At 40.9% G+C, this 22,149-nt stretch overlaps 1 protein-coding gene across 2 annotated transcripts in view; it reads right to left on the bottom strand.

The window, feature by feature from the left end:
* Positions 1 to 3,352: 3,352 nt before the first annotated feature.
* The window catches only part of LPAR4 (lysophosphatidic acid receptor 4), a 52,612-nt gene continuing 33,815 nt past the window's right edge, over positions 3,353 to 22,149 (bottom strand). The window contains exons 2-3 of one of the 2 annotated variants that reach the window (XM_034781737.1): positions 21,649 to 22,016; positions 3,353 to 5,424 (exon numbers count right to left, since the gene is read on the bottom strand). In XM_034781737.1, coding sequence (XP_034637628.1) covers positions 4,230 to 5,279 — 1,050 coding nt within the window. In that variant the 5' untranslated portion in view covers positions 5,280 to 5,424; positions 21,649 to 22,016 and the 3' untranslated portion in view covers positions 3,353 to 4,229. Of the gene's footprint in view, positions 5,425 to 20,617; positions 21,101 to 21,648; positions 22,017 to 22,149 lie in introns of those variants that run through there. The other variant, XM_034781736.1, reaches the window with a different exon arrangement.

The following is a 22,149-nucleotide window of genomic DNA, read 5'->3' as shown; positions in this document are numbered from 1 at the left end:
AAGCCAATGAAAACTTACCCCATCAGATAAACACACTTTTCTTCTGCTATAAAAGTAGCTCTGTCTTGCGAACTACCACATAAAATGTGGTCCCACAGCTGCACATAATGGCCTTAATATAACCAACCTCTTTAGAAATTCACACCATTACTATCCAAAACCCTTAGATGAGATTCGTATGGCATTTTACATAGATATGCATATACACACAAGTGGAAGATATTCTTCACACATCAGCGTTTGCAAATGCTCCAGCTTAGCACCAGAGTTAAAGAAAGATTAGTGGCCCAAAATTATATAGTAAGCTATAGTTTTGTGATTCACATAAGTGGCATTTGTAAAAAGGAAAAGTTGGTTGCAAATAGATGGAATCCTTGATTAAGTTTATAGCTTGAGTCCTGTCTCTCACAGGTTCAGCTAGATGAGAGCATCAACTTCCTTAATTTGTTTCTTGCATCTAAATTAATGTTTCTGTTTTGTGCTATTCGTTAACAGAAGCCCTTTGTTGGCCAGGGGTGGTGAGTGTGTTTGTATGGGGGAGGGGGGTGTGGAAGGGAAGAGGGAGAGGACCCAGCTGCAAGTTATCCAGGCAAACAGAATCCACTTTTTCATTTGCCACCAGAGTTCCTTGCAGCCTTGCTTACTAGCATCTGAAAAATTATTTTCCTCCCTTTCAATGCATAATTGGTTACTTATATACAAACCATACAGGCATTTACTTGGTATACCTGACCTAGAAAAAAAATCAGTCAAAAAACTGTCCTACCAGATATGCCAGTCAGCATATGATCTCCAAATAACTTATAACGTATTAAATTACAAAATAATGAATCTTTTCAGTTAGCATTTTGGCACATGATGATAGTATTACATTTTATGTGAGAATATCAACCACAGCTCTCACCCCATAAAACTGCAAACAGAAATTTGTAAGCATTGGCACTAGTTTCACTTAGAAAAAGACAACCATTATACTAGCATTACAGTTAAGCTATGCATGTACAGGCTGGATGATATCCAGTCACATACAGTTCTTTTCCTCCTCTTTTAACATTTCCTTAAGAAGGCTAGACAGTGGTTTCTAGGTTTTTTAAAAAAGTCCTGCAAATTTAACTAGTAAAAGCATAGAGTTGAGTAGAGCATGAGGTTTCCCAAGACCATTGGTAACAAGATACTCCTTTGTAGTCAACTTTGACACAGTGGGCCAAATTCTGTTCTCACCAATGAAACTCCCTTGCATTCATTAGCTGAGAACAGATTTTGGCCTAACATCCCAACTACCCCCACATAATTCAAGAATCATGCTTATTGCATGAAAGTAGAAAGAAGATTTAATGAACAGAGCGTCACAAGCTGAAAGTCAAAGCTTTCCATTGAGAGAGAGCTGGCATCTACACAGAAGTTTCCATTTTCTCTTTTGTAAGACTGAAATAATAATATAAATGGACCCTGCCTCTGAGATCTGAGCTTACTTGTTTACACTGTTTTTCCTTACTCAATGGAAAAGGGCTTGATTAAAAGTTTAGAAATGCATCATTAATTCAGTAATCTAGCTTCCAACAATACCCCTTTCCCTTTTCATTCCTTGTTCCCTCCCACCCACAATAAAGTTCCGTCTCCCCAGTACATGCAATTTTTAACACTTTAGGTATCAACATTCAAGAGCCAGTAATGGGGGGAGGGGGTGCGCGCGGAAAGCTGGAATACCTACCGTAAAGGCGTGCCAGACTTGTTATTGATTTGACAGACCCGACTGCTTCCTTGTTAGTGCTCAGGTGTGAAAGATAGTTTGCCACAAACCAATCTCTCTTGCCACATCTTGGATTTTGATCTGAAGCGATGGAAGCAGCTTCTTTGAAATGCATACGACTTATGGCAAGTGTTGAAACAGGTTCATCACCCAAAGGAAATCGAGATTGCAGAAATCCTTGTAAATAGTACTGTGCAGGTGTAGATTGGGGGGAGGGGGGGCGGATGGAAGGGGAACTTTTCTTCCATTTGGCATAAGACTCAAATGACTGTATTGAATTACGGGAACAAACTCCTCCTTGAGCACACATGTTCCTATAGGGGTCCAAGCATTTTGTTGAAGGGGGAGCAAAACAATCTGGTTAAAATTGGATGCATGTTTTGTACTTGATGGTTGTTTTGGTGATGCAAAGCAGGCATGGTGACTGGTTGCTGAGCAAACCCTGCAACTTTGTAAAATGTCAGCTAATTCATTTTATCATTTGAGTTGCCTGTCTTTCTCAAAGCATCAAAGAGTTCACCAGGGCAATGCTGGTGTACCCTGCCCCGCCACCTGTTCCAGCTATTGACTTACACCCCCAAGTGGCTAGAATCCTTTCTCCTTGTTGTCATGTTTTCTTTCTTGTCTGGAAATGCTGACTGCCCATTGTTGCCCTGACACTTATGCAGCAGTAAGTCCCAGTATGAGAGGTTAGTTTCTAGTCAAGATGGCAATAACGCAAAGCCAAGCTATCAAGGTTTGGCTACTCTATCATTTTGACTGTGAGATTGTGTATCGGGAATTTATCATATAGTCATTCTGTACCTGAGTGCCAGAAGTCAGGTGCTGTAGTTATTTAAGAGCTAAAATATGTTGAACTACAAGATCTTTCTTTGTCTTGCTCAGTGTATGGCTGTTTCTCTTTCATTGAAAACAATGGTAGTGCTAAATAAATATTATTTTCAAAGTAATTTTTTTTTTTTTTTTGCAATTCACTTAGTAAGTAAGCATTTAAACTCCAACCATTTCAAGACGTAATTAGACCTAATGGGTTGCTTGAAATGTCACAGGAGATTCAACATGTGAGAATTAAAACAAATGGTTAAATGGAAGTCTCTCTCTTCAGTTCATTGTGGTCTCACTGTTTTTATCCCTGATAGCTCTGAATTAGAGAGAGACTTACACCATCAACCAGAAAATGTGTATTATTAATGCTATTAAGAGAGTTGCTGGAGCAAGAACTTTGTGGGATCAGATCCTTTCTTTGAGCTGACTGTGCTGAGTAAGGACTGGCCCTGTACTTTGCAGTAACATCCTGGGCTGTAGAAACACCAGTCTTAATAATGCTGTAATATGCTTTTTCTTTTATCTACAGTTGGTGTTTAATACAGTGTTAAAATCAATTGAAAGCTAACTTAATCATGCAGCTCAAAAGAATACAGCATCTTGCAGGTGACTTTGTATATCAAAGTCCTTTAATTATTTGCTCTTTCCTATTATTAGTACAACAAACCACCATTTCCTGCATTCTGTAAGAGAACTAATTAAGCTCCAAACCAACCCATACCTACTCTCATTTAAAAAGAACCCTGTATCTAGTAAACCCAGAATATACACTCATGGTAAAGCTGAAAGTTTTTATTATATGTTTGAAAGAAAACATACATATGTGTGAAATTGACTTAACATATCCTGTATTTTCAGAAGGCAGGAAAAAATTGACTGAGATTTCTAAAGTAAGATAAAGTTTTTATATTTCCTGACTGGTCCCATGTTTAATCCTAGGAAAACATACCAAATGTTGGCATCATTCAATGCAAGAATCCACTCCATTCTCTCCATAAATAATCTCCAGAGAGAGATCTATCTTGACTTACATATCTTGAGTTCTCAAAATTGAGAAACCTTTTATCTGATGGGCTTATCTACACATGGAGAAATCTCCAATTAACTCCACGTGTGGACACTTTGAAAGCTAAATTCAAGTGAGTTAAGCTAAATAGGAACAAGGCACTCTTATTCTGGAATAAGAATATCCATATGTGGAGTGAACAAGGGTGAAAGTAATATTAAACAATTACCAGTATGGGGGCCTGGCTCTGGGCCTGCGGAAGGGGCAGGGCATCAGCCTCCCACAGCCAGCCCATCTGTGCTGCCTGGCCTGGGCCGCCCGGGGCTCCAGCGGCGATTTAAAAGGGCTCGGGGCTCTGGCCGCTCACGCGATATCAGCGGCCAGGAGCCCTTTTAAATCATCAGTCCCGGGGCAGCTGCCCCTTTTGCCCCTCCCATCGGTGGCCCTGCCGATAGGGCAGGGCTGCCGATGGGGGGGCAAAAGGGGCAGCGACGTTAAAGTACTGCCATGGCAGCGCTTTAAGGTCGGCTGCATACGGGCCGGTACCGGCTTCTCACTGGTACACCATACCAGCCCATACCGTACTTTCATCCCTGGGAGTGAATCAGGGATAGTAAATCAGGAATAACTCTATATGTAGACAAGCCATTAGAAATGTGATTCAGCAGTTGGATCCCCTCCATTTGTAATAGCCTGGTCATTCACTTCCTCCTGTATTGCAGGCAGTGCAATCTTCATTGTTAGAGGTGTTTCAGTCTTGGAAATGGAGTCCACTTGTATTTGGGAGTGTATATTGAAAGACTTTTGAAAAGATTCTGATGTGAAGTAGTAAATGAAGGGGTCAAAGCAGCAATTCATTGTTGCAATGCATAATGTGACTGGGTACATTGTCCTAGCAAATCTCTCCAAAGAGCAGTTTGCTATGGCTTGAGATCGCACAAGAGCATATAAGAAAAGTATGGAATTGTAGGGCACAAAGCATACTACAAAAATGGCCACATGCACAATAATCATCTTTAGTACTTTCTCTTTGTTTGTCCCAATCTGAGATAATGTAGCAGGTTTCCGGAGAGTCCTCAGAACCAGTGAAGAGCATGTGAGGTTGATTAGCAAAGGAATTATGAATCCAACCACTTCAATAAATATAGTGATCTTAGACAAATAGGTCTTCCAAACAATTTTGGAAAAACCCTCAAAGCAGGTTGTGCTAGTGCTGGAGACGTTGGTTGTGGAGAACAATGAAGCTAAAATTCCTCCACTGAGGACTAGTATCCAGACTCCTGCACACACAATGGCTGAATTTCTCCTTGTCCGAATGGTACGAGATCTGAATGGGTAGACAATAGCCAGGAAACGGTTGACACTAATGCAGGTGAGGAACAGCATACTGCCATATATGTTGGTGAGAAATGCAGTCCCTGAAATCTTGCACAGAGTGTCCCCAAAGGGCCAGTGCCTGTTGAAATTATAAAATATTTTAAAAGGCAAAGTGAATACAAAGAGCAAGTCAGAGACGGCAAGGTTTGTCATGAAAATAGTTGTCTCGCTTCGCATTTTCATTCGACAGCAGAAAACAAACAAAGAGGCACAGTTTGTGATCAAGCCAAGGATGAATACCACGCTGTATACGGCCCCATACAGGTTGTATTTAAAGGAATCATCTGTCAAACAGGTATGATTATTGCTGTGGTTTCCCATTCCAGGTCTGTGACGTGCTTTTGGAGCCCTTCAAAGCTGAATTCAGTGGCATCCATAAAATAAGTTAGTGAGTGCACTCTTCCTTAAGAATTCTAATGTTGTGGCTTGAAGCTCTGGTGCCTCATATTTGTGATGTCCTGTCATCCTGAGGAAGACACAAACCGTCAGTTCTGTAACCCAACTATCATTTAAAATTTCTGTACATGAAAACACACAGCCCCTTTTCCCCACCACCACCACCTTCACATATCAAGCATATCCTTACCGCTGTAGATGTTCAGGGTTTTAAAATGTTTATCAGGTACGTTTTCTTAAAGATACATCCCATAGGTAGGTATCATGGAGTAGGTATCTTTATTTTATTTTAGAAATGTTGTGATAATGGTAGTATTTGGTTTACAATATATTTTCTTATATACTAAACCAAGGAATATGAAATGATCTGGAAATACATCAGGAGGGAGAGTTTGTCACAAAGGTCAGTTAAGCATCCAGATTCTTACTGAAAGTCTATAGGAGTTGGGTGCCTAATTTACCATTTGTGCCTTGAATGGGATTGCCAATCCTCCAGGATTGGCCTGGAGTCTCCTGGAATCGGCATCAATCTCCCGGTGACTCCTGAAAGCAATCCGGGAGATTTTAATAGGATATTTTAAGAAAATGACATTATGTCATGTTGGGGGTGGGAGGGAAATCTCCCAGAATAGCTTCAGTGAGAGCTGGCAACTTCTTGAAATAAATCTCCCCCTAAAATCTTAAATAGGAATGGACCATCAGGTTTGGGAAACAAAACAAAAAAACCTAACCCTAACACATCACCCATAGCTAGAACCAAATAAGAATCTGAAATGTTCAGATAAGCTCTTGGAGCTATGCAGAGAATGGAAATTCCATTTTGTGAAGGATTTTGACATTTGTCATTCTTCCGATTAGGAACGAAATCCCAACATTTTGAATTTCTCTGTGAAAGAAAATTCTGAAAAATATTTAGTTACAAGTTGAAACATTTTGTTTTGATTTGCATTTGTTTAAAAAAATTCAATTATACTTAAATAATTGAAACAGTCATTTTAAAACAATCAAAACATTTCATTCTGAAAAGGCCAAAAAGGGACATTCTGAAATTGTTTGGAACTCTTTAGCTTTTTCTCAAACAAGATTTTGGCAAAAACATGATTTCATGAAGTGTTTTGATGATTAAACTGTATTCCTTAGAAAAGGATTCTAATGAAGCTTTTCCAAAAAGCTCCTTTTTCACTTCTGGTCTTTGACTAGGATCAGAACAGGAAGTATTGGAAATCCCATAGAAAATTTGGTCTCATGAGACTTCCAACCCAATTTAGCAGGCTCTAGAGATTTGGATAGTTCTGATAAGCATTTGGTTTTTTACACTTATTGGAACTAAATACTTGGAACCCTTTTGAGGAACCCTCATTAACTGTTCTATCTTGAGCTATTTTTAAGGCCTGTACAAAGAAGCAATCAGAAAGTTTCTCAGATTAGAGAGAGAATAATTTTTTGAGCATGGTTGTATCTCTGGAGAAAGTGGGACAAGGTCAGACAACTGCAGGAGGAGCGTCTGCACTGTAAAATATAGCAAACCAAATAGAGAATGTAAAGCTTGTTTCCTGTGATCTAACAACTGACCTGGTAGGTAAAACTATAGAGCATTTTTGACAGATGGAACCACTAGTTCGGAGTTGGAGCTGCATCAAAAAGAGATCTTGTGGCAATATACATTAAATAGCAAATTTTAGGTGGTATTGGATACATTATGATTCTCTGAAATAATTGAAAACACTTTTGAAATTAGAATATGTAAGCAAACAACTAATTGAAATGAAGCATGGATTGAATCAGGATAATTGGATGCATATTGTCTAACTAGTAAAATCAAGTGTTTTCTGTATTGTATTCCCAGTGGAAAAAGTTACATTCTCAGACAATATTTCTTGCATGCAAGTTATCTGTAAGCCAACTGTAAAATGTCCATTGCTCAAAACTTTACTAAAACCTACTCTACTACAATGAAAAGAACAGAAACTTCTCATTTTCCTCATCACAAAACTTCACCAAACGACAGACATGAATTCTGGCCCAATCTAGGAGTGACCAGAAAACCATACCTGTACTATAGGCACTGCAAAAGCAGCATTATGTGCCAGTTTTCTAATCAGTGCCCTGCCTTGTCCATTAGAGACTATTCCTGCTAAGAGCACCAATCTATCTATAAGTAGGTGTATAGGGGTTAGTGTGAAGTCAGATCAGATGGACCATGAACATGATCTCTAAGCGTTACCTTGGAACTGCACCTGTGTCACAGAGGGCTTACACAACAGCCTCTCTCTAAATTCTGGAGGAGCCAGGATTGGGGCAAAAAACTTCTATCCCAGGCTGCCCCATTTATTCATGGGCTTTCTAGCAATTGCTAACTGTATGGGCACTGCTCTGTCTGAATTCGGCTTGTGGTCTCCTGGCAGTTTTTGGCACACACTTTTAAACACAGTTCAGTAAACTTCTTTATCTTTACTTATGTTTGAGATGCGCAGTTGCTATGAGGATCCTGGTTAACACACATTCAAATCAAAAGTAGATATATCTTAATCTGATAACTGTTGGCTGTGTGGCATGACAAATGATATCAAAACCAACATTCAGATGTTTTCTACAGCACAAACAGATGCTTCCTTATGTGAACTGTCTTTATAAAAAAAAATGTAGGGGGCAAAATGCTCTTCTGGTATCTTTCAGCTTTATAATCCACACATTGTCTCTCTTTCACTATTTCAATGTCTGCCTTACTAAATTCATGACAAATTGAATTTCACTGCCAACCAGTAGGAAACAGAACACAGAAGAAAATTCCACAGAGTCGTTTTGGAAGAGGTGGTACTAAGCTATGCAAAAATGCATTTTCTTTAATTGTGAAGTAATCTAAAAATAATCAGAGGTTGACCTACACATTTAGCTGGCTATACCTATATCAAATGAATTTGTATAGGTTTTATATTTTGCCTGCCTTTAAGGCAATAAGTAACCAAGTTCACAAATATATATAGTTCCAACAGGGATGGTTTGCCTCATAACTTAAACCTCAGTCTACTATATTAACTTCTTGGCTTCTAACCCACATACTGTACATAAACAGACTGCACTTTATCTCCATCAGAAGCAATCTCTAATGTTTACGTTGAAATTTAACTTGCATAAGTAGATTTCTTTTTTTTTCCTCATTGACAGCCAGATTTTCCATGTGGCCTCAACATAGGCTCCATATGTGTCCAAATTTTGGAGGGCACAATTTTGGGAACCTATGTTTCTACTCACCCAAAACTTACATCAGATAGTTGGATATTCAATTTTCCCAATTTGTGCATGTGGTCCTGCATTTTGGCAGCCCCCAACTGTGCATTCAGAAACAAAGACTTGCATATTTAAAGGATATTTTGAAATATTTACCGTTATTATTCACAATCAAGCTATGTTATGTGCCAGCAGTCTGAGCTGCATACAATGCAGCTCCAGTGCTCTGGAGAAAAGATGCTGGATCATTTAATTTTTTTTTTCATTTAACAAGGAGTCACATGGACAAATTTCACTTTCCTGGTGCATCAGTCTGAGAATTATCTACCAACTATTGTTCAAACTAGGTTATGATCTTGAAAATATGAGTCCATGTTGTTTACATATCTAACACCAACGTGGTTAAACAAGCTGGCAAAGTACTCAAACTTAGTCATTCACTTGGAATTACAAGGTGTCAGGGTCTATAATTTTAATGCTTTAAATATTAGATACATTCTCCTTCTCTCTAACCAGAATTAAATCAACAGCAAATTTTCCCTGCCTATCATGCTCACCACAATTATCACTCTGTTGGGAAAGATTAAGAAGATTTAGTTTCACGTTTTTAACATGCCAAGTTCAGTGCACATCAAATAAACAAAATAATTTAGAATTCTGTTTTTCAGGCAGGCCAGATCTTTAGATTCATTGTCCGCTGTACAGAATGTACAAATTCTAGTTCAGCAGTTATTAGAAGTGATGCCATAATGGAATATAGAAAAGTGCTTTTACACTAGAGTAGTGAATTACTGTGAGCATTACATCTAATGTGAAGGGGGAGCTTCACGTAACTCTACATCTTTTGTCAGTTACGCCAGTTTCAGCCCCACTGAGGGTGAAGCCAGCAGTGTCACAACAGATAATTGACAGTCAAGCTTGCTCTCACTCAATTCTCATGTGTTATAGGGATCGCTTTCACCTGGCATGCACTGAAAATTAAGGAAATCTCTTCTCCTTCCAAAAATACATGATCCCTTTGTTTCCGACTCCACTGTCCTTACGCACTATGACACTCATAATTGCCATGTCGTAGCTTCTCGGAGCACTGTAATTATCAAATATATTTACTTGGCATCCTAGGAGCTTTTAATTTGGAAAAGAAGTATATTTGCACTGAAAATATTGCTCTTGACACACAATAAATGGACTGTTCCAAAAAAAAAAAGGAAAGAAACTGAGCTCTTGTCTTATTTTATTCATGAAGCTGCCTTCTTTTTGTTGCTATTGACATGTCTCTTCCCCTACATGTTAGCCATTGGAGGCCCAGTATAATACAGTATGAACTCAGTGCTAACTGTAAGTATACCTAAACATTCTAGATAGGGTGGCCAGGTGCCTGGTTTTCAACCAGAAAGTCTGGTCAAAAAGGGGACCTGACGGTGTCCAATCAGATCTACTGACCGGACACTCAAAGTCCAGTTACTGTGGGCAGGGAGACGCAGGGTCATCACCCACACCAGCCCCTACTCAGCCAAAGCTGCCTCCTACCTACATTGGGCAGCTACCGCTCCCAGCGGTGGCTCCGCAGGCGAGTCCCTCTTGACCCAGGAAGAGGAAAGAGGACCGAGAAGGGGGAGGGGGCCTCAGTGCAGGCAAGATGCACCACAGAGGAGGTTCCAGAACTCCTGATGGAGTGTCTGGCTTTCAAATATTACGAAGTTGGCAACCTTAATTCTAGGTATACTTCAGTCCTCCTCAGAACAGGTAGAGATGGACCTCTTGTCCCTTCCAGTGCTATATGTCTGTTTTATATGTTATGCATAAAATATACATTAATTGGATCACTTTTACTTTGCAAAACAACTTTGGAATCGATACTTACAATTCACATCTTCTCAATACATTTGTTGCTTTCCCTTGCTTTTTATACTAACTAAATGGAGATGTAAAGTGAATTGAAGTTTGTGAGCATGAATATTTAAGAGGTCGTGTGGGTAAATAAAATTACATGGCTTGTTGATTTTCTTAGTTTGACTCAGATTGACAAAATCAAAACCTTTCAAAATTCTGATGGAATTATTGTGCTTAATGCACTTCATGACACAAAACAGTGTTACACAAATAGGACCAAATTTTGGAAGGTGGTTGTACCTGTGTGGATGACAGAAAAGCCATAGGCCAGGAGATGATGCGACAGAACTGCTCTGGATTTCCTCATGCAAATAGACTAGCGTAAAGACCTTCCATGACCAAAGAGGCAGGGATTGTATTGCATTATGTATTGTCCTTACACACAGCATGACAACTTTTCCTACTCTTGGCAAGAGTGGTATGCATGAAACGGCTTTTGCATCATTATTGTGCATCCAGTTGATAGAATGTAAAAATATGGCTCCACAGTGTGTAACACTACACACCACACTAAAACATGTCTTATGCATCATGTCTGCCGAAGCCTAGTGAGATGAGTTAAGGTCAAAGTCGCTATAATCACTGATTTGGAATTTTCTCCCTTTTGTCTATTTCTCAGGTTACTTTGATTAGGTAGAGATTTTGGATGGAAATTTATTTTGTTCTAAAGACAGTTTTAGTTTTTCTTCAGATTTATTAGGGCATAATCCTGCATAAGGGCTGCAGGGTGTAGATTCTTCTAGACTTGCATGAGAACTACTGATATGAGAGTGGAACATATCTCTGTAAATACGGACTCTACATATATGGTTTGTTTTCTAAATGCAAAATGAGATTGTGTGACAAATCTAAGGTACTTCGAATGGACCTGTCATGGTAGCATCTAGTTATCAAGCATTTTTAATGTCTTACAAGGTTTAAATTACTGGTAAAAAATTAACAACCCTGAATTCAGAATGCCAGCTAGCATTTGGGATAGTAATAAAGCCCAGCTCACACGACTTTGTGAGTCTTGCAATATAGATCTATATCTATATAGATCTAGATATTTGCCCTTATGGTTAGGGGGGTCATTTCAGAAAAATTCTGAGGTGGGAGCAAAGTTGTGTCAGCATATAGGGTGTCCTCTGTCCCAAAGAGGATCACAAATGAGAAACTGGGCAATTATTGCTTTCCTAATGATGTCATCCAAAATTGAGGGGGGAAAGGGTGTGCAAAAAGTGGAAGAGATAATGGAGAATATAGACCTATGAAAAGTTGCAGGGGGAGACAACTTCTCCCTTGCCTTTAGTAAATGATGTCCCTGCTTATAGTCTTGGAGAGAGAGCCTGAAAACATGGTTTAAGTGCAGTCTAAAGGCACAGACAAATCTGCTTTTCGGGAACTCATGATTTTTGAACACTCAGGTCTGGCAATATTGTAAAGATATGAGACAAGTGCCAGTAAAAGACTGATCTTTATTTCCTGGCCTCAGTTGCATAACATTGAGTGGGATCACAAAAGGTTACCCCCTGTCACACAGCAGGAGTAGGTATTCACTGACTCCATTGACTACTGGTAGAGGAAACAGCATTTTTTTTAATTAAACGTTTATTTGAAATAAGGTTAATCTAGAATTAGATTCAGGCACTACATCTTCCTATTTTCAAAAGTATTTTTTCTGTTTCCTGTTGATGTGTGAAAAGGCCATCCGAACAGAAGAAACTGGACTGACAACAGGAAACAATTAAACTGTCTATAAACAAAGTGCTGTTAAATGTACAAAGTAACTGAAAGCAGAAAAGAAACTTTTTTCCTAATCTTGCAACTCTAGTAATCCTAGGTGTTATCTGTGACAATAGTAGGAAAACCTATTCAGATAGAGTGTGACTTTTAAGTTGTCCCTTTAAAGCCTCTCACTCCAAAGAGCCAAACAAGATCCTTCCACACACAAACATGCATATTTTAACAAAGCAATTTACTGTTAGGAAGATGCCATGTAGGTTACAGTGAAAGGGAGAGTTTTCTAGTGCCTTAGAATAAAGGAAGGAGTCAGGCTTTCATTCACGGCTCTGGCACTGACTTGCTGTGTATCTTCAGCACCTATATTATCTTAATTTTCCCATATTTATGAACACAAATGCTACTTACCTCATGGGTGTTGAGGCTGAAATAATTGGTGAAATCCTGGCTTCACTGACATCAGTAGCAAAAAGCCAATTGACTTCAATAGGGCCAGGATTTCATCATGTTTAAGTGCTGTCGATCCTAGAGGAAATGCATTAGAGACAAAGCAAAGTTTTAGACTACTCCAGATCTGGGGCAAACTGAACCTTTGGCATAATCCTGGGTCCCAACAGGCCCTTCTAGCAGCCAGGAATCAGCCAGGGGTAGCCTGACCTTGGCCACACACCCTTTCTCTTGGCCTCTCCCACAGTAGGGGTGGGCGGTGTCCCAACTCCCACTGCCCATGATGGCCCAGCGCCTGCACTGTCCATCTGCGGTGGCTCCGCATGAACCCTGGGGCCTTGGCCAGGGCTATGGCTGGATGCAGACATGGTGTGAGGCTTGGTCACCTTGGAGACAAGCCCTGCCCCACCTCCCAGGACCCTGCCGCTGCCATCGCTGGCCTGTGGCTGCCTGACAAAGGGCTGCACACCAGTCTGAGCGAGTGGGGAGCAAGGCTAGTGTCCTGCTAGGGACCAGCTTGTGGGGCAGGAGGAGGGGTGTTGGTGAACAAGCAGGTCCCACCCCATAGGGATGGCTGGGCCTGCCTGGGGTGTCCCCACTGAGCTGCCCTAGCCCCCAGCACTCGCAGCAATTGGGGGAGGGAGCAGTGGCATGTAACCCTATGTGCCCCCCACGCATTGTCTCCATTTGGGGAGGCAACCCCTCCTCTTCCCCAACCTGCACCCAGGGTTCTACAGCTCCTTTTTGCACTAGCAGAGGAGTATAAAGTGGCCAAAACAGGAGCCAGGATTAGGATTGTTCTTCCTAGAGATTCTTCTTCGCTGAATGTGGAAAGGGAAACCTGATCTATATAAGTTATAATCCTAAAGGATCACACTTTGTTTCCTTTTGGATTGATCAGCACTGTTGTTGATTCTTCTAACAGTCCTTGGAGAGCTCCAAGGCGTTTCCTGTGCATGGTGACTTCCCTGTGCTGTATCTGTTTTGTGTTTAGCTCACTAAAACGTTTTCCTTAGAGGAATGGTGAACTGACCTAACCAATGATCATATGCTAACCTTCAGGGCAAGATACCTTTTTTCCCTTTTCACTGAAAATGCCTTCTTCCCAAACCCCTCATCCCCTAACCTATTCTAAGATTAGAGCTACCTTCCAGTAGATGTTTCAAACTATCCCCATAATGTGTGTGTACATCGATGTGGTAAACTTGATCCTCAATTCATATATATATTAATGGATTATTATTAGTATAAAGAGAACTCAACCTTTTGGGCCTAACTTTCAAAGGAACCTCAATTTGATTTCTGAAGACTGAGACTGTCATTTTGCATGTGTCTTTTTTCATGCCCAAGTCTCTTACAGGGTGGATCTCTCTTTACACTGGTATACCCAGATCTAATATAGTGCTGCTGTTTGCCAGCATAGCACTAGACCATGCAAAATCTGGAAAATCCAATAGAGAATGTAATACACAAAACAATCAGTGAAAAATTCTTTAAAAAACCCTGTTATGCTTGTGACCTAAGCAGTTAGCTAATGTTTGGAGTTTAGCAGGTTGTTTCCATTAGAAGGAGAAATTGATGTTGGAGTCAGGTATTTCTTTTTGATGCAATTATATTTATTTACAAAGAATGTACAAAGTCCTATTTCCCTGAACACAAGAAGAATCAAACAGGAGGGAGTTTCTTTGCTCAAAGTTCAAAGTCTCTTTCCAGCCAGCACTCTGCACAAAAAGTTCCCTCTCTTTCTTGGATTTCTCTCTCAGCCATGTTTTCAGTGCTTCTCTTGCTGTCTTGGCTGGCTTTTGGCCTGCTTCTCTGCATGTTCTCTGGGTGCTTCTGCTCTCACATGCACACCTCTATCAAATAATTCCCAGTAAAACCCCACTGCCCAATAAGTCAAATTTCTGACCAGCCTTGCATATGGCCTGTGTTTTGGGAAGTGGCTCCTACACTTTCATCTATCTTACTGTAAAAAAGAGCTTAGCTGCATCTTACATTTATCCTGAATTAATGGTGTCTTATGCCCACCAGCTTCAGTGAAGTTTCACTCACCTCCATCAGAATACAAATGAGTCTCAGGCTTTTGCAGTTATAAAACTCTGTGGTGAGGGGATTATAGGTTTGATCTCCTTTGAGGTGCTGAGTTCATTCCTCCCCCACTGAAGTCAGTGGGAGTTGAGAGCACTCAGCATCCCACAGGAGTGCTCCAGATCTTGCAGGATGTGCACCCTGCACTGGTTTGGTAGGTGATCTTATTGATATAATAAGGCTTTCCTCTCTCAAAGGCCCTGATCCTGGAAGGTGCTGAACACCCACAACTCCCGTTAAAGTCTATGGACCAGATCCTCAGCTGGAATGAATGGACATACAGTACAGACCCGTTTACGCGCAGATGTCGGGAGTCAAGCTGCCACGACCGCGTGTTAACGCACCGCGGGTTAAGAGGGCCATGCTGAAATATCTTAAGATATCTATATATACACGTATAATTATCTAGGATTACATACATACTCACAGCGTCCCACATACTGTAGGCCTAGCTGTTAACGGCTCTTTGCAAGAATATAAATTCAAATGTGCAATCTAATAAAAACATTACTACTACTACACAGGGTGAAAGTAACTCAGGGCACTTACCAGTACAGAGCGGGGGTGGCTCTGGCCCCCGGAAGGGGCGGGGCCTCGGGCAGAAAGGGCAGGGCTAGGGGGTCAGCATCCCCCGGCCAACCCTTCCAGGCCGCCTGGGGTTCCCATGGTGATTTAAAGGGCCAGGGGCTCCGGATGCCGTTGCTGTGGTAGCGGCGTCTGGAGCCCCAGGCCTTTATAAATCACCGGCCCCAGGGCAGCTGCTCCCTTTGCGCCCCCCCCCCCCCGCCCACCGGCGGCCGAGGGGGGGGCTAAAGGGGCAGGGACCTTAAAGCACTGCAGGGTCCTTTGCCGCGGCAGTGCTTTAATGTTGCTGAGGCCTCCCCGCCCCCCCCACCCCCCTCCCGTCGGCGGCCCAGCGCTGCCACGGCAAAGGACTGTCCTTAAAGCGCCCTTTTTGCTTCCCCATCGGCAGCCCTGCTGGTAGGGTCCCTACCAGCAGGGCCACCGATGGGGAGGGGAGGGGGGCCAGCAACGTTAAAACGCTGCCATGGCAGTGCTTTAAGGAGGGTCCTTTGCCAGGGCAGCGCTTTAATGTTGCTGCCCCTTCCCCCCCTCCCCTCCCATCAGTGGTAAAGACATACAACACGTTTCTGCTCCGTACTTCCTGTCGATTTCTATGTCAGTGAGTTAGTGAGCAAATCTGTAGCACTACATAGCAAGTTCCTGTACCACGTGTTAATGAGTCTCGTGTGTTAAATAGGTAGCACTGGGAGGCATGGCGCTACTGCACGTTAAGCAGATTCGCGCGTAAACAGGTCTGTACTGTATTACCATTTACTGCACTGGAACGGTGCTGCTTTGTACTAGCTAAGGAGCTGACTATTTTTGGGAATGTTTACACTGCAATGTAAACTCAGGGTTAGTAGAACTTGAGTTAGGAGACCCTGGGTTTGTTAACCCAGAGCTTGAGAGTCTACATTCATTTGTAATTACAGGTTAGGAATTGTTGAACCCGGGGTCCCAACATGGGGCTCCAGCATCTACACTGCATTATGCGGGCCTGAGTCCAACAACCCATATCCAAGACTTCCTAGTGCACTCCCAAAATATGGCTGCACTAGCTCTTTGTTTGTGGTGGAAAAATTAACTGTCCATCAAACTTGATTGTCCAAAAGGCAAAGAAAGTTGGCCTGTGGGATTATGAAATACGTCTGGGGGACTCCCAGATCATGAGTCCAATGGGCCTGCATCTACATTGCAGAGCAACAGGGTCCCAGCTTGATTAAGGCTTAAATCCTCCAACTCGTGGGCTCCTGGGACCGAGCCCTGCATTAGCATGATTTGTGTATAGACAGAAGGGGGGTTAGACTTGAGCTTGAGTTTGAACCCTGGGCTTACACTGCAGTCTAGACATATCCTGAGAGCTGAAGGTACTCAGCACCTTCTTGGAGTTAGATTACCACATGGTTTTGGGCCTTAGGCATCCATATCTCATATGTCACGGGTACCTTTGTCAAAACTGATGTAAACTGACCTGGACGTTTGGTGTTTTCAGAGAAGCACCTTTACCCTCTCACAGGGAAAATGTCATATTCCTAACCAGCATTCTCCAGTAAATCAGGCTTTTATTTTGTTTTGTAAACTGAAAACAAATTCAATAAATTATAATGAAAATACATAAGAGAAAACACCCCCCAGTGCTGAAAGCTAACAGACAGCGAGAGTTGTGACATTTTACTCCTTCAGGGAGCAAAGCTATAATAATGTAATAAAGCTAGAATGATTTGTCATTAAAAAAAACACAGATTCAGAGACCCCATAATTTCATTCCCATAATTCAATTTCTAGATGCCATATTTCCACGAATGACAGAGAATGGTGGGAAAACTACAGCATGGTTTGAGGGGAGGTGGCGTTATTTTTGAGTAATGCAATACAACTCATGTTTAACTTGAAAACAAAGACCTCTTGAGACAGAAGACCGTATCCGTAGGTTCCAAAGTGAAACCCCCAAAATGCTAAAAAAAAAAAGTAGCTTTTCAGATGTGACTTTCTTTGTGAACATACATAACTTTTTAAAGTATTATGAAAAAGCATATTGTGTATATGATACAAAAGCAAGCTATTGTTGCCTTCGTATGTACTCATTTCTAAAGCTGAATGACTGATGAACACTGTTCAAATTCACTTGCTCAAACTTGCCAAGATAAAGATAGTTTTTGAATTTTCTAGAAAACAAAACTACAAATAATTCAGAAAGCTCTCTCATTTAAGGACAGGCTAAACTGTTACTGAAACTGAATAGGTCTTCACCCTTTCAGAGCATAGTCTCTCTTGAGTAAATGCAGGAGATGGTGCATTTGAGCAAAACATGTACCACTACTGTCTGCTCTGGTGAATAGATAACTTCTGTTTCCAGTAAAATAATTTAGCTTTCGTGAAAGGTGGTGGCTTCATGTCCCCAGAGACTAAAGTCATATTATTTATGGAACAAGCATAGCAGCAGAGCAATCCTTTATACCCACTTGACCTGGTAAGACCCCATTGGGGATGGATGGGGATTTCAGCTCCATACCCATTCAGTCCTATGTCTGTCTGTTGGGATAGTTAAATAGAATGTCATTTGTGGCAGTGAACAGCTGTCCATACAAATAGCCAGGGACTGGATTGATTTAATCAGCTTGCTTTACGTATGGAAGGCCAACAATGCGTCATGGTAATGAATGTTCTTCACTACCAACCTGGTCTAAATTCCAGCAGGCAAGCTAGGGCTGCAATCTTCTATAACTAGATTTCACATTTTTGGTGAACTCTAACAAACACAAATATATCTTAAAAAATTAACATAAGTAGACTGACCAATCAGGAAGAATATGGATATAAATACTTTGACAATTGTGGTCAATTGACTGAAGAAATCCTATAATATTAATAAAAATACAGAGCAATTTTATAGTGATTTACACGTAGACAGCTCTTTGCAAACATTTAGTAAACCTTGTAATGCTGTTAATCCTATGAGATATGGCAGGGTTTTACTTATGGTTTTTCCCTATTTTGGAAACAGATCCAGAACTTAGCAGGTCTGGTTTTGCACCACTGAAGTCAATGGGGACAGGCTCAGACCCAACCTGCATGTAAGGGTATGAATTCTCTGCAGAGTTGGCCTGGATATGAGTGACCACGCTGTAAAACCACATCCAAGTTACTGTGTCCTCACTGATGCTGTGTTCCCCCATGTGTGTCATGAGGACTTCTGCGGGTACATCCCATGATTCTTCATGCTGCGGTAAGCTGAGCTGCTCTGATTCTTTCCCAGTCAATTATGGGAGAAGTTCTGTTCTGAGCACACGGGGGAAATTGTGGCAAGGCATTGATGGACTATTAATACTGCAGTGATTTACCCTGCATCCTTACTGCAAAGTGGGTGGGTTACTAGTTCCAGTGAAAGCAGAATCTGGGCTCTAAACCAGGGTTGAAAGCACTTCTCTCGGGTGAGAGATTTTTGAGGGTGGATAGGACAGGAGCTAGTAGCAACACCTGGGTAAAAACCTGGGCTAATTCTGTAGTGCAGACATACCCTTAAAAGTGGCAGTACTAGATCCTAGAATATAAGGTTTCCTATTCCTAGTCCCATGTTCTGTCTGTTATGTCACACAGCCTCTAGAAAAAAGAAAGTGCTACTGCTAGTGGGCTGTAGTCCACGAAAGCTTATGCTCTAATAAATCTGTTAGTCTCTAAGGTGCCACAAGTACTCCTGTTCTTCTTCTTACTGCTAGGATTGCATCTTTTCTGCTGCTTGTGATCTGCAACACTTAGAAACTGTTAACATTAATATCTCACTTCTGCCAGAAAACATGACGAGAGACAAGTTGATGTATTTTCTTTGTGTTCCTTGTCAAACCACATCTTCTGAAATGAAAGTTAATAGGTAACTGCATTCAGGCATGGTTCTATTTGTACTTTCTCTGTATGTTCTGAACTTCTATCTCCAGAATTTAAAGGACACTGGTTTTATCAACTAACCTAAACCCTAGTCAGGAGAAGTCTCATTTTTAGTCTCTAAGGAGTAAAAAGAAATGTACACTGAGTCCTTTCTCCCCGTGTTTTTCAGGACTCTTTACGTTAATAAGCTTTGAACTCTTTATAGTAGCAAGGTTAGCTTCCTGCTAGGTTTGCTTTGCTTTCATAATACTAGTAAGAGAAGGAGGATGGAAAAAGTATTGTAGGGTGAGAGGATATCCTCACTGAGCTTTAAACTTCCTCATCCTTTAGGTTTTGCTAACTATTGTATTCATCTATTGGAGTAATAATAAATTATAGAACTGCCTGGTCTTAAAGAAAAACTCAGCACTATTATTTAAAAGTATCTGCTGTAAATCATTCTCGAGATGGTGAAAAAACTAAGGGATTTTTATTGTAATTGTCTTTTTAAAAGCATCACATTTTAATAACTAAGTATCTTATATGCCTAATACATTTTACATTTGATAAGTTTTTACATATACTTATAGCCAAACCATGGCCCTATTGAAATCAATGGGAGTTTTTCCATTGATTAAAAGGGAGCAGAATTTGGCTGCAAATGAATGCCCCTTAATTCTTTAAAATAAAACAGTTTTACAAAATGAGAAATGTTGACTCTTATACTCAATTCTGGAAATATAGCTTCTAGGGCCTTGATCCTGCAAAGATTTGGGCATGTGCTTAACTGTATGCACTGTCACAGTGCATAAAGCTAAGCATATAAATCTTTGCAAGATGACAGCCTAAATTAGCATTGTTCAATATAGAGCTCGCTTGTTTAAACCTATGTTAAACAGTATCTTTGAGATACTGAATGCAAAATGTTAAAAAATGCTCTAAACAATTTATTATTGAACAAGCTGCTATTATTTGGATTAGCTGAAACACGTTAGTTAGCTAATTAAACACAACTCTGACAGAGGTCCTTAATTTGTCATACTGACTTCAGGAGATAGTGTGCATTGCAATGGTTTGCATTGCAATAATTCATAGCAAGTAAGTAGTTTTGCAGAGTAATTGCATTCCAAAAACATGGAGATAATCTTTTCACTGTAAACATGTTGCTACATCACTGTGAGAAACTAGCACTTCTTTCATAGAAACAATATTATGGCTTGGGCAATAGAAATGAAATATTTCCCCAGATAAAAGTATTGTTAGGTTAGTACTAAAATATTCCACAATTCAAACCTAGTGGGCTAGAATTATTTCCAGTGAAATCATTCTATTGGTTACAGCAGGCATCAGTCTGACCCAGTGAATTAAAAAGTATTAAAATCAGAGTCTCATAGCTGACATTAAATCTGTACTTTTTTATAACGGAACCAGAAAATTAATAAATAAAAATAGAAACTTACCCCAGAGATAAAGGGCTAGAGATATCATGCCTCCAGACAGCTACCTAGTTAGCAGATCTCAGACAGATTCCTCTCTGGCAGTCCATAGACTTATCCATTTTTTTAAATGAAGGTTTGTTTAATCCTATAAGTAAAATCTCCCTGCTCTAGCTGTTTACTGATTGTCGTTCATCCTTTAAAATGTGAGGCTAATAGCAGTTATCTCCATTCCTTTGTTAGGGGAGGAAAACTGCTGAACGTTGCAGCCATCATGCCTTAGGAAACAGGACGCAAGAAAAGGCCCAATGTCTATGCAGGATCTGTGAGCAGGGGGAACTCTTGGGGGTCTCAATAGGAAATGTTTTTCATTGGATAAGAAGGTATTATTAGTAGCTGTGATCCCGCCCCGTCCTCTGTGTTTTTAGTCACCGGTCATTGGGCTGATTGTGTTTTCCCCCGAAGCGCCTTGCCGAGGAAAAGCACCCTTCACAGTTAAGAATTAGCAGCTTAAGTACTGCTCGACAATAGATAAAGCTTATTTCCTGAGCAGTTGGTTGGCTGACGCAGCCGGTGGGTGGGTGGGTGCTTGTAGCAGAGTATTGTTTTAGACTGGCAATTGTAAAGCAAGGGGATACCCAGGTCTGAAAGCTCAAACTTTGTGTTTCCACAACTACAGTGACTGTGTTTTCCCCACCCCCAACCCCAATTTTAAAAAAAAGAGGGTAAAGAAGCGATTTCTGCCTCAGGCTTGCACCCTAGAACACCCTCTGGCTGCAAAATGAAACTTTATAAAGATAATTGAAATTCTAGGTGCAACTGTTTAGATAAAAATGAGCAAGAGATTTCAGTTTGCTCTGAAAGCCTTAGGTTCCTGCTGAAAACGTTCAAGAGGTAGTTTGAATTTCAAATGTTTATGGAGATCATTATAAAGCTCACAATCTCCAGAGAGGTAGCACTTCTCAGGTCTTTATAGCCTAGTCTGCTAAATCTTATTGTCTCAGTAAATCTGGCTCCTGACTTACCAATTAACCAGTTTTATTTCTCTCTCTTACCTTCAATGCCGGCCCTTCAGCTAGGAAAAGGTTTTGGGGTGTCTTCTGTCTGGGAGGAAGAGCAATGTCAGTGGACAAATTATTCAGCTTTGCTTTCTTAGTGGTCAGTTTCTTTTCTCCCAGCCTTCTCCAGCCCTCTGCTTGGGATCCTGAGTCTGCTTTTAAACTTTGGTTTTTAAAACTTAGCCAAACAGCTCACATGCCCTGATTTCATTTTGTTTATTCTCCTTTTTCTCCACTCTCTTCTGGCTGCTCTCACAGGCAGCCAAGGCCAGTAAACAACTCATTGTGAAGCTGGAGTGAATGCTATTCCTTGGACTAGTGGCGGGTGATACAGCACTGCAAAAAGAGGATTCTCTGTCTTGCTCCTACAGAGAGAGAGAGAGAGAGAGTGTGTGAGAGAGAGACTTTTGCATCATGACCAGCTGCCATGGGTTTTTATCCACTCGACTCTCAAATAACTTTGTGAATCTCACATTATAGCAGCTTTAACTCTCAAAT

Source organism: Trachemys scripta, chromosome 9, assembly GCF_013100865.1.
Source record: "Trachemys scripta elegans isolate TJP31775 chromosome 9, CAS_Tse_1.0, whole genome shotgun sequence".
In the NCBI taxonomy this organism is placed as follows: Eukaryota; Metazoa; Chordata; order Testudines; family Emydidae; genus Trachemys; species Trachemys scripta.
This window is presented reverse-complemented; position numbering and strand designations above follow the sequence as displayed.